Source organism: Centroberyx gerrardi, chromosome 21 (assembly GCF_048128805.1).
Source record: "Centroberyx gerrardi isolate f3 chromosome 21, fCenGer3.hap1.cur.20231027, whole genome shotgun sequence".
In the NCBI taxonomy this organism is placed as follows: domain Eukaryota; kingdom Metazoa; phylum Chordata; class Actinopteri; order Beryciformes; family Berycidae; genus Centroberyx; species Centroberyx gerrardi.
In genome coordinates, this window is record NC_136017.1 from 16453751 (window position 1) to 16466501 (window position 12751).

Consider the following 12751-nt stretch of genomic DNA (forward strand, 5'->3'; position numbering starts at 1 on the left):
GCTGAAAGCAATGGAAAATTCAGACGGACCCCCTTCAAACGCACTCGCTAACCAACCCCCCCCCCACACACACACACACACACACCGCCGCCCCCCCACCACCCCACCCACCCCCACCCATATAAAGATGAGTAATGTGCGCAACGCTGCGCAGCCAGTAGAGGAATATATTATCCCCCAGCCGGGGTGGCAGTGATGAATGTCCGGGACAAACTCACTGCAGAGTCACCCAGGCAGCTCCAGAGGCCCAAGAGAGAGAGAGAGAGAAAGGGAAAGAGAGAGAGAGAGAGAGAGAGAGAGAGAAGAGCACTTGAAGCAGTTTGATTTCTTTAGTTTTAAGTGCACTCCACGCTGACAGGATGGGGACACTGTGCCCCGAGACCACCCTCTTCTTGCCTCGCCATAAAACATGCCTCTAAATCTGCAGGGGATCTTTTCTGTTGGATCAAAGCGCCCTGAGTGACCCACCACTCCCCCCCCCCCGCCCCATTTCCAACTCCCAACGACTGCAGCGCTACACCAAAAAGAGATGGGTTAGCAACGAGTCGATTTGCCTGTTTGTTTGATGGAGAGCCAGCCGGATAGTTTTGTCTCAGAACGTCTGGGGCCCCGCAGCGGCCAGCGGATGGGTATCAGTTTGAGACCCTGACAACTTTATGGCCGCGCTCTGTTTTATGTGCATCTGGAGTTGTCGCCACTTCAAGGTTGTTTCCACCGCCCACGACGTTCCACCGGGCCCTGCTCCTAATGAGGAACCAAACGATCAACGGGAACTTATTGACACAATCACATTGCTGCCTCTGTAATTAGCGGGTTGTATTTAAACCGAGAGGATCTGTCCAGGGTTGCGACGTTGACCCTCGGCTCCTCCTCGGGCCTGTCCCTTGCCGCACCAGCTTGCTGTTTACAGTGCCAGCTCGGTTGCAGGTGAGGAGTCGCGAAATAGATGCAGACACATTAGCGAGCGCTAGGCACCCACTCAGAGCACAGCGGAGATTAATAACCTGTCACTGTGGGTTGCTTTCTACTCCTTCTTTTCTCACTGTTTTCTTTTGCGGAGGAGGAGAATGATACACTCCCCTCGCCTAGCGCTAGTGCAGCCCGCCTGCCTCCCTCCCTGCCTGGCCCAGCTGAGCTGCTTTCTGCCAAGCCTGCCGAGGAGGTGCGGAAAGAGCCAGCCTTCCGTTTGCCCGCCGTTGCATTGCACATCTTGCCACAGCCAAAGGCAAATGCAAGGCAAACCAATAATCAGTGTGTGCAGAGCAGGCCTCCACTTAAAACAAATTACACAGGACAGACTGGAGCTGTGTAGCTGGTTTTTCCCCGCCGCTCCCTTGCCAGTGCGCCCATGCCTCGGTAGAATGAGCGGCAGACGCTGTTTGAAATGCCTGATTGCGTGATTCTGAATAACATTCACACGCTCCTGTGCATAGGCGCAGCACCGCGGCTTTGAATCTCGGCACACAACAACAACAGCAACAGTACACAAGCTGGCCGGCTCCCTTCTCAAGTCGGTATTTTTCTCAGCGGATGCTCTCATCCTGAATGACATTTGAGAGACTTCCAAGGAGCCCGGTCGGCTGGGCTGTGGATAATGGGTTCGTTCAGCTGTTCATTCCAGGCAGCCGAAGCTACTGTAGTGCAGGAGATCTGAGAGATGCCGGACGGGCCGTGCGAGGACAACGATATGATACTTTCGGAGGCCTTTTTTTTTCTTTTTCTTTCCGGGGTTGAAAGGAGTAAAAACGAGTGGAAAAATACGTCCAGCAGCATCGATTCTGAGTCAGACTGCCTGTTTTTGAGTCCTGAGGCGGAATGGTGGATGCTGAGCTTAGCTTTCTCCAGACCCTAAAAGTCAATCGAGAGATCCCGATGATGAAGATGCGACTAGCTGATGTATTGTTCCTGCTGCTTGTTGGGGGGAATTATATCTTCCCATTCCATCTTCTTTCATGCTAAGGCCCCCACTCTTAATTTATAATCACCACCTACACATGTACTAATCACCCAGCTTAATCACAACTGGAGAGGCTTGTAAACAAGGTATTCATCTGGCCTAATTGCAGCATTCCCCGCATATTTCACAAAGAACAAATGATGCAGGCAAGAGGGGAGATAGATGCGGAGATTGCAGGGTTGAAGCCATGGAAATTCTCATCAGGTTTTGCAGGGGAATGCTAAACCATATCTACATCGCCTCCAATAGAGTGTGTTTCCACCCTGCATCCTTCCATAGGTACTGCATTGTATAAATGATCGCATTGAAATGAGTTGATTCATGTTGTGTACAGGCCCCAAGGCATAATTGTGATTTGCTGATCCATCAGGGGATGCAAATCATGAGCAAATTGATTTGTTGTGAGGTGAGACAACCAAAAAGGTCAATCTAATTTTTCTGTTGTGCAGACATTGATACTGTAAGTGTTTTACATTTGCCTGATTATTAAAATGTCATCAGTGGCACGTGGATGAATGTAGAGGATCATGATATAGTCCGTGTTCCCCAGATAATAATCACAATGTTGCTCCAAGCTGTTTCTGGTATTTGTTTTGGACAGCGGATTTGTTCTGTCTAGGGCTGTAGCTTCAGTTTAACACCTGATTTACAGTAATTGAGTTCTACCTGAAGCCAGTTGTAAAGCCTAGCCATTAAACATGTAGACGTGGAAAACATAGAAAACCTGTGTAAATATAGCACCAAAATGAAAGTTGAGACATCTGTAGTCGTCCGTAGCTGATACCTGCATCTTTTTGTGAAATCAGAACCCAAGTATCTTTCTGATATCAGTTCAAAACAGTTTCCAAAGCTGTTTTAATATGTATTTTTACTGTGCCATAATACCATATCATGAAAATTTCAGTTGAGCTGATGTTGAACTTGGCTACCTCCTGCACGTCGCCGTCCATCGAATGCATCAAAGAACAAAGTTCTATGTAGCTGCTTTTTTTTTCTCTTTTATTTTCTTTGAGACAGCAATGGCTGCAATTGCTGTAGGAGTCTCACGAGTGTGCCCCCTCTTTGCAGACATCCATGATGAGAACGGGCTAAAGCCAGTCATGGTTTACATCCACGGAGGGTCCTACATGGAGGGAACTGGCAACATGATTGACGGCAGCATCCTGGCCAGCTATGGGAACGTCATCGTCATTACAATCAACTACCGACTGGGAGTTCTGGGTGAGTCGACTGATTTGGGGCTTTATTTTGGTTGGGAAAAAGTTGATTGATGGAATGATTGAGTTTATTATGAGTTATTGATTTAATGATTGATTGAATGACTAATTGGCTGGTTGATTTTTCATGTGGGTAAAAGCTCTCTTGGAGACAAAGTACACTTACTTTCAGTGTGTCTTCACTATTTGAACAACAAGGTGTACATCCAAGGAGGTAGACAGTGAAAATCTTCTTAAGCTCTTTTTGATTACATTTTTGAATCCTAGCATGACAGCATAATAATAAAACCGATAGACCTTTCTCACCGCGCATTGACAGATCGCCTCGCGCTTTTAATTAAGACGGGCTTACTCACGGTCTGTATGTTCCGCAAGCACCGCGATGGTGCGTTTCTCATGTCATCCTTATAGAGCAAATATGCTGAAGCAAATCAAAAAGGTTAATCTATTCAGATGCACATATGTATGCAGAGATGTTTTAAACATTTCACTTGTTTTGATTTAGTGCAGAGGTTTTTTCGCCTCCAGCTCTCATACATTATGTCTTTCCAGCGCCAATCGGTCTGCGATGGTAGTTTGCATTTTTCTGGGATTTTCCTTCTTTAGAATGGTCGTATTCAAATGCAGCGTTCAAGAGATAAGCAAATGCAAATTGAATGAAGGCTATTACATTTGCAGCCGTTTCATTTTTTTGCTTTAATCATTCTGCGGCATCAAACTTCAAGCAGCCTCGGCGTTCTACACGGGGAAAATCGACTTGATCAGTCGTTTGACGCGCCGATCCGAGCCGCGATCCACGCCGCTGCACTGTGCATTTTATTTTGTTGCATCTGTAAGATGAAAGTAGTTTCTAGCACACATGGGACTACTTTATCTTGCCTTTGACATAAAGGTTTGAGGTCTGGGTTTTCTGTTGCCTGAGAAAATCTGTGAGTCTGAGAGGAGGTTGATAACATCGAAACATTTTGAGTGAAAGAGTATTGAAGTTTCAGCCGCTCTATATCGAAATGCCTTTCGGAGAGAGCTTGGCCGTGGCCATTTTCTGACAGTGCATTTTATCCCACTCCGTTCAAGTTGCACCAACATGTACTGTGGAAATGGTGGCTGACGAGTGTTGTAATGGAAAGGATATGCTTTGCCATCTTCCTCGGATATTGTTTAATATTGTTTGTGACCTCTAAATAGGCCAGAGAACAGATGTTTGAGGTAGTGTTCACCCTTGTAAAAGACTTTAAAGAGTAACTAAACCCCAAACCCAAATCTGTGTAAAGCCTGACATCTAGTGGTAGAAAGCATGCTGCTGAAATGGCCATCTGCTATTGGCTGATCTTTGGTGCCAGGTGATGTCCCCACCTGTTGTACTCTACAGAAGGTGACATCACCTGGCACCAAAGATCAGCCAATAGCAGATGGTAATTTCAGTAGCATGCTTTTTATCATTAGATGTCAGGCTTTACACAGATTTACAGAGATGCTTGATATTTGGCCTTACTATTCAATTATGTCTGGTCATGAATATTAAAATGATGATGATGATGATGATGATGATGATGATGGTTGAGATGGCATTGGTGGTGATGATGAAGACGACCATGCTTACCAGCATAGAATTGAATTGCATATCCAAGCTAACTGAATGATATTTGGGGGTAAAGCAACTCATGCACCATGTAGTCAGGGCAAAATGGCCTCAATAAACCAGTCCATATGCTGAGATTACTGCAAAAATTGGTTTATTCCAGCATTAGGCAAAGAGAAATGCTAGCGCTGATTCTCTCATACTTTTTTACATTTTTCACTTGAGCACATTTGTTTGGCTCTACCCATGACCCTTTCTTCAAGGCCATTCAGCTAGCTTGGATATTTCTATTCATAAACGTTATCTTTATGTTACATTTCACTATTCTCCCCAGTAACTGTTCTAAAACCCTACAACATATGACATCCTTGTCCTGTTTTTCAACTCACGGTAAACTTGAAATTTTGTGTCTTTGCTGCCATTTTCAATCTAATTTAATGGGGGAAAAAAAATCTTTGTCTAGCCATGGAAAAAATACATATTTTGCTCTGGCTAGCTACCATGGCAACCGGCCCTCATGTTCGTACAAAGAAAAGTGACGCCTCTCACAGTACCACTTGAAACACACTTGCAGAATCCCATTCCAAGGCAAATGCACTTGTATGGAATTAGTTTGGGTTTAGTTCTTATATTGTATCAATAGCCACATAACACTTGGACTGGTATGAGATGCTATTTTTCATTCAGCCTTCAGTGTGTGCCGCTATGAATTTGAGGCATCTGCCATGCGGTTTAGATGCTGTTTGCATGCAAGACATGGTCTCTTACCAGTGAAGTGAAGCCACAGTACATTCTTATTCACATGCTACTACCGCCGCTGCTCTGCTCTGCTTACCATTTGTTATAAGGCCGAGCTGTCTGCACCAGTCACTATATTTAGTTGCCTGAGAGCCGGGGGGAAAAGGTGTTCTGGAAAAGTGTGCACTGCGGAAAGGAAAAAAGAAATGAGGCGAGAGAGAGAGGGAGAGAGAGAGAGAGAGAGAGAGAGAGAGAGAGCAAGAGAGAGGGAGGGAGAGAATGCAGATGAGAATACAGATAGAGACAACAGAGAATGCTGAGTGCAAATAGAGTCAGATAAAAAAGAACAGAGAGAGAGAGGAAGAGAGAACCAGAGTGAAAATGTAGGAATGGAGATCTTGTTAGGCGTTCAAGCTACAATAGGCAAGATTTTGATGTAAAACTCCAGCCGTCTTATCAGCCTAAATCACAAAGAACTGCAACAGAGAAGAGCGTCCCGTTGTAGATTCACCCTATTTGCCCAAATTAAATTCTGGTGTCAGGTATGGTATGGAAGAATCCAAATTTAAGACTGAAATACAGACTGTCTCCTAAAACAGACAGATCTTTTTCCTCTCTCATCCCTTTGGCATCCTTTGTTTCCCATAAGAATGCCTTTCCTCTGGTGTCTTCGCCTCGATTTCACATCTGGGAAGAAAATAGCATAATTTAAATTTTTGTGGATTGTTCCTTGCATTGGCTTTTCAAACAGTAAAACATTTGTTAAACATTTCATCGGATTACAAAGAATGAAAGTAGCGTACCTAGCTGCCTCATAATGAACGGAGATCACGCTTGTTTGCGATCTTATTATGTGAAATCACACGTCCATTGATTCTAAATTGAAGTTGTCAGGTTATAACTTAGTCTACTTGTCATTTATGAAGCGCATCTCCCCCATGATAATTTCCTGTAGTGGCAAAACAACAAGTAAGTTCAAATTATTCATGCAGTTACCTCTCGCTGCCATTAGGAGGCGCCAATGTGCAAAGTCGCCTAGTGCAGCTTTTCCCCCAGTCAGTCTTTAGTGCAGTGCGCTGCTGAGCTGAAACAGACATCTCGTGTTAAGAGATGACAAGCTCTACAGCTTGCAATGCTGCTTTCGCCGCTGGGCCTGATAAGGCTAGAGTGTGTGAATGAAGTGAGAGAAGTCATCAGACACTCATCACCCTGCACCACTTTAACCTCACACACACTCTGTTGGACATCTGTCAGTCGCCATATCGCTCGTCTCCTTGCACGCTTTCCCTCAGTTGATTTAAAGATGTAGGACTACCTTGCTTTTTATTTGCAGAATCGAGTTTACCACCTTTTTTAGAGCTGATATCCATCTCTATAACATAAATTCATAGTATGCTTAGTAAGTGACATCAAAGTGATGTAAGTACCTGAGGATAGGGTCAAAACAGAAATGAATGCTTTTGTAAAGACGTAATAGATTTTGCCTGATGGTCACTGGCTGGAGATCATAGTTTACCCTCCATTTTATTTACTACTACATCATGTTGCATTCATGTTGCATTCAAAACAGAAAATTGGGGGAATAAAAAATACATATATCTCGCAGACTACCCCTTTAATTTATATTTTTTTCCCTTAAAAGACACTATCACTTACATCAGTTTCAAGCTACTTACTATGCTGTTAATTATGAATTTTGGGGAAATCCTCAAGATCCTGTTTTTTTTTAATGCATTAAATAAATGAGAAACTGACATTTAACACATTGGTGAACAGATTCAACAACAGATCCCGCTAAAATTAGTATTTAAAAATGAAAGTAGATCCGGTCTCCCAATCAGGAGCTATCCCTCCTAAATGGTATCCCTCCGCTATGTTCTCTTCTATCAATTCACCATATTCACACGGCGGCCATTTTTCTCCAGGTTGCAAGTCGTATAAACGTAGGGAATCTGACAAATCGTTATCATTTCACCGCTTCCCGATTGATCAGCAACTGAAAACACAATGGATAGTGAAAATCCGGAAGGACATCGGGCCATATTTCAAGGTAAAACAACATATTTGATAACCCATTAGCTGCCGTTAGACAACAGCTAACGTTAGCATTCATCCACTTCCTAGCTAACATTATCGTTTGATAGTGTTACATGATACGATAGGAAAGGCGTAAATTAATTCTGAAATATCAACGCACATCTTGGACACATTTATGTAAGCCTGGAAGTAAAACGCACCGGATGTAATCAAGCTTGCAATGTAATGTTAACTGTCTTGCTGTCTTTTCACCCGACCTCAGAAATGTTCTGGTTAAGTTAGTAACGTTATGTGACATTATGGTCACTGGAACTCATATTTCTAAATATGTGTCCAAGATGTGCATTGATATTTCAGAATTAATTTACGCCTTTCCTATCGTATCATGTTAACACTATCAAACGGTAATGTTAGCTAGGAAGTGGTTGAATGCTAATGTTAGCTGTTGTCTAACGGCAGCTACTGGGTTATCAAATATGTTGTTTTACCTTGAAATATGGCCGGATGTCCCTCCGGATTTTCACTATCCATTGTGTTTTCAGTTGCTGATCAATCGGGAAGCGGTGAAATGATAACGATTTGTCAGATTCCCTACGTTTATACGACTTGCAACCTGGAACACAGCAGTATGACATTATCCTTTTGATAACAGCATTTGAGCTTCCCACCCTGTGACGTCAGAGGAAAATGGCCGCCGTGTGAATATGGTGAATAATGCTATTTGGCGAAATTCTGTTCTAAAACGTTGGACCAACAGTTGAAAATCACAGCAGCATGATCTGTTGTTAAATCTGTTCACAAACGTGTTAAATGTCAGTTTTCAGTCTATTTTCGTGTCCTCATTCAAATGAATGGGAAGTAAAAATCCAAATGCTACAAACTCGGCCAGCTGCATCTGATCTTGGTAATTCGTTTATATACTGGTTTTCATAGCGGTCAAGTGCTGAATAACCCCCATGTTAAAACTAAGTGGAATATTGCTTTAAGATCCATGCCAGCCTAAAAAAGGTGCTAAACTCTATTCTGCAAAGGAAAAGGTAGGGTGAACTGAGTTCTAGCAGCTTTTACCCTCCACTACACCCCTATCCGTAAGCCAACACAAGCCCAGCGTCCACCGGACTGTAACAGAATCGAGTGCAGTGGGTCGCCGGCGCGCACAGACCTCCGTTCTGGCAGCGGGATGCGGCGGAGGATGGACCCGAGTGCCAGGACCGGGGCCCGGGGCCTGGCCAGGCTTTTGCGGACTCGCTTTCATAACGCCGAGTGCCATCTGCCTTCAGAGAGCTGTCACATGGGCTGGGGTGACGGCGAGCTTCATTACGCTGCGCTGGGATCTGTCAGAGGCACATGGCGCTCTCCATTTTCTCCCTCTCTAGCCCCCCGCTGCCTATTATGGCCAGACGTGAGGCGACTGCCGATGCCGTCGGTCCTCCTTCGCTCCAAACCAGGGGGAAAACCCGCCTTAGTCCAGTCTGCCCACCTTTTTATTTCTCATACACACTGAATGCACAAAATATTAGGCACACTTCCTCTTTTCATGAAGTCCACTGATGAGGTGAATCCAGGTAAAAGCCAGTATCCCTTATTGATTTCCCATATTAAATCTGTACCAATCACAAAGGAGGAGATGTAGATAAAGAGAAGCAGACGAGTTAGAGAAGGAGTTTTAAGCTTTGAGACATTTGAGATGTGGATTGTGTAAAAGGAGCTGTGACTCAATATCAGGGACATGTCCCTAATATTTTGTACACTCAGTGTAGTGTTTCCCTACTTTACTTGAAGTGCATTGTGATACATTATAAACAGATTAGACACCCATTAGAAGCACAGACAAACCTTTCTAACAATATAATCATCAGACAAACAGAAAATGACATTCAATTTAATATCATGTCATTAACTACAGTTACCCCATAAAGTAGCGTTTGACTGATATGGTTTTGAAGCTGATACCTATACCGATATTTGTTTTGAAGCTGCCAATAGCTGATATTTTTACATTTTCATGTCAAAACATTTCACAGAATTGTATTCTTGTCAGGGTGGAAAAGCCTCTGAAACAGCATTTAGACCATCATGAGACGTTAAACTCTCCACTGAAACCCAGACTAATGAAATTCTTTTAAGGTTAAATGAGGAATTAATTTGCAAAAACATAATTGAACAATTAAATTAATACATAAAATGTGCAAGGAAATAAAATGTGAATGCAGGACTGTTTTAATGAAGCTGTGGTCAGGGAGGAACCTCCATCATATAAGAGGTGAACGACCCTGACTGGCTCATATCCAATAGGCTATTTAATTAAAGGCCAATATCGGCAAACTGATAAATCAGTCTAACCCTAATTCAACCCTCAATCCAAATTTTGCAGACTGTGTTTATTATATCATGCTGTAATTATAGTATCTGCAAACACTTAACTTGAAGCGGTTTTCAGAAGGCATTAGAAGCACATAGTGAGTGCATGATAATCATCATAATCATAACGTGATATAATAAACATAATATGAAAAAAAAAAACAGGTTCAGCACTTTATGCGGCAGTGGTGAAGTTAATAACATGATATCAAACCGAATGTATTTTTCTGATGTTTGTCTGATGATTTTATAGTTTAAGAAAAGTTTCTCTATGCATCTAATGGGTTTCTAATGCTTATCAAGTTAGAAGGGTCATATATGAATTAATGCTATTCACAAATACAGTTTCTAGTTAGCATTAGTTGCTGTTTGCCTTATGTCAGAGGTGGAAAGTAACTAAGTACATTTCCTCAAGTACTGCACTTAAGTACAATTTTGAGGTACTGGCTCTTTAGTAGGGAAAGAGTATTTCCATTTTGTGAGACTTTCTACTTTTCCTCCACTACATTTCAGAGGGAAATCTTATACTTTTTCCTCCACTACATTTATCTGATGGCTGTAATTTTACATGCAAAACATACGATAAGCTCATAAAATATGTTGCATTGTTAGAGTTTAAACTCCCCAACAGTATATGGAGCAGTTAGACCGACAACATTAAAATACTTCTTACAGGTTAATGCAGTAATAATTTAACACTCTGAAAGAATGAGCAGTACATTTTACTGCTAATACTTCTATACTTTTACTTATGTCAAATTTTGAATGCATTTTTTCCATTATGGTGTTGCTAGTTTCGCTTAAGTAAAGGATTTGAGTACTTGTTCCACCACTGCCTTAGGTTGATTACTGACTCGATTTCATAGTTTTTACCAGTTTTACTTTCACTGATTGACTCCCACAGCCCCCCCACCACCCCCACTATTTTCCCATCATTCCTCAATCAGACTCAGCTAAATGCCTTCTCAGGGTGCCCCGCTAATGCCACAGCGTAATTATGATCTGGCTGTTGTCAAGCAGATACACTTGTTTTCTCTTATTTTCTTTTTTTTTGCTTTTCATAATCCCTGGGTTTAAAGGGGCAACTGCGGTAACGCCCACATTTATTCCAGTTGATTGATAAAACAACCCCCCCCCCCCCCTCTGACGCAGCATCATCACGTCTCATTTTGCGAGAGATTTTCTTCTCAGGGTCGCTGACTCATATTACCCAAGCAGTTATTGTGCCATGAAAATAACACCACCACAGAGATGGTTTTTTTTTTTGTCCAACTCATAAATGTCAGTGCAGAATATCATCTTTTTCCATAACGCTTGGAAGGAGGAGTGTGATGTAAAAAAACATGACGCTTCAAAACAAAGATCAGAATGAGTGGGATACATTTTGTTAATCTGACGTGAAGAGTTGTATCAAAGTGATGTTATTGATCCTACTAGTAATGCTATAGTGCATTAGCAGCCTGGTAAATGCCTGAATGTATGTATGTGGCAAAACAAGGCATAGCTATAATTACGTTCTTGTTTGTCATTAACCTATTGTATAAAAGAAAATAATAGATATATGCATTTTTAATCAATAGCCCTCTCTCAATAGAGTTCAGTTAGTGGCATTATCAAGAAATATCAATGTTTTTGCCAGTTATTCTTAAGAGAGCAAAGCACAGTCTTTCATTTCCACATTCTGAAAGCTAATGTTTTTCTTTCTAAACAGCCACAGTATAGAAAAATAGATTGTTTCCCTTTAAGTGCTGTAGTGGTTTTACAGTGTGTGTAACATGAGGCTGATGCTACGGTATATACTATACTGTATAACAGCACTCCATTTATATTTAGAGGCGACGCATTTATCTTCCACTACCCTCCGTTTCCCATGTTGTTCTATTCTGTTCCACTGTCCTCTATTCTATTCTAGTATGAAAAATGACGATCTATTCTATTCTATTCATTCTATTATATTCTATTGTATTCTACTCTATTCTACTATAAAATGACTATTCTATTCTATTAATTCTATTATATTCTATTTTACTGCCCTCTATTCTATTTGATTCTACTCTCCTCTATTCTATTCTACTCTATTATGAAAAAATGACTTTTTCTATTATATTCATTCTATTATATTCTATTTTACTTCACTCTATTCTACTCTACTCCACTCTATTCCCTTCTATTCTACTCTTCTCTATTTTATTCTATTCTATTCTATTATGAATAATTACTTTTTCTATTCTATTCTAATCTATTCATTCTATTGTATTCTATTTTACTCCACTTTATTGTACTCTACTCCACTCTATTCCATTTTATTCTACTCTACTCTGTCCTATTAAATTCTGCTCTACTGCTCTTGATTCTCCTCTCCTGTATTCGATTCTGCTCTGCTCTTCTTTATTCTCTTCTCCTCTCCTCTTTTTCTCCTCTCTCCTCTTTTCTCCTCTCCTCTCCTGTATTCGGCTCTCCTCTTTTCTCCTCTCCCCTCCTCTCCTCTTTCTCTCCTCTCCCCTCCTCTCTCCTCTTTTCTCCTCTCCTCTCTCCTCTCCTGTATTCGGCTCTCCTCTTTTCTCCTCTCCCCTCCTCTCCTCTTTTCTCCCCTCCTTTATTCTATTCTATTCTGCTCTGCTCTTCTATATTGTGTTGTACTCTACTCTACTAGAGGCCTGTGTATCAGCCTGAGGGCAGGTATTCTCCCAGCCTCCTCCTCCTCCTCCATGACTCCTGCTCTGTGAGGGCGCTCGTGGCTGGGAGGAGGAGGTCATCGCCGCTCTAAATTCCTCCCCGGCGGCCGAGCGACGACGTCGACCACAGCGGAGGGGAAAGAGCGAAACGTGCCGTTGCAGCGAGCCGCCTCCGCTCCACGCGGTT

At 42.3% G+C, this 12751-nt stretch overlaps 2 protein-coding genes across 7 annotated transcripts in view; one reads left to right on the forward strand and one right to left on the reverse strand.

Moving 5' to 3' along the window:
* LOC139913931 (ankyrin repeat domain-containing protein SOWAHC-like) overlaps window positions 1-12751 on the reverse strand; it is a 469713-nt gene that overhangs the window by 120170 nt on the left and 336792 nt on the right. The gene's annotated exons all lie outside the window — the stretch shown is intronic.
* nlgn4xa (neuroligin 4 X-linked a) overlaps window positions 1-12751 on the forward strand; it is a 55593-nt gene that overhangs the window by 11957 nt on the left and 30885 nt on the right. For 4 of the 6 annotated variants that reach the window (XM_071902102.2, XM_071902103.2, XM_071902106.2 and 1 more), the window contains one exon: window positions 3026-3178. In XM_071902102.2, the coding sequence (XP_071758203.1) occupies window positions 3026-3178 (153 nt within the window). Of the gene's footprint in view, window positions 1-512; window positions 545-810; window positions 845-3007; window positions 3179-12751 lie in introns of all 6 variants that reach the window. The other 2 variants (XM_071902104.2, XM_071902107.2) reach the window with 2 other exon arrangements.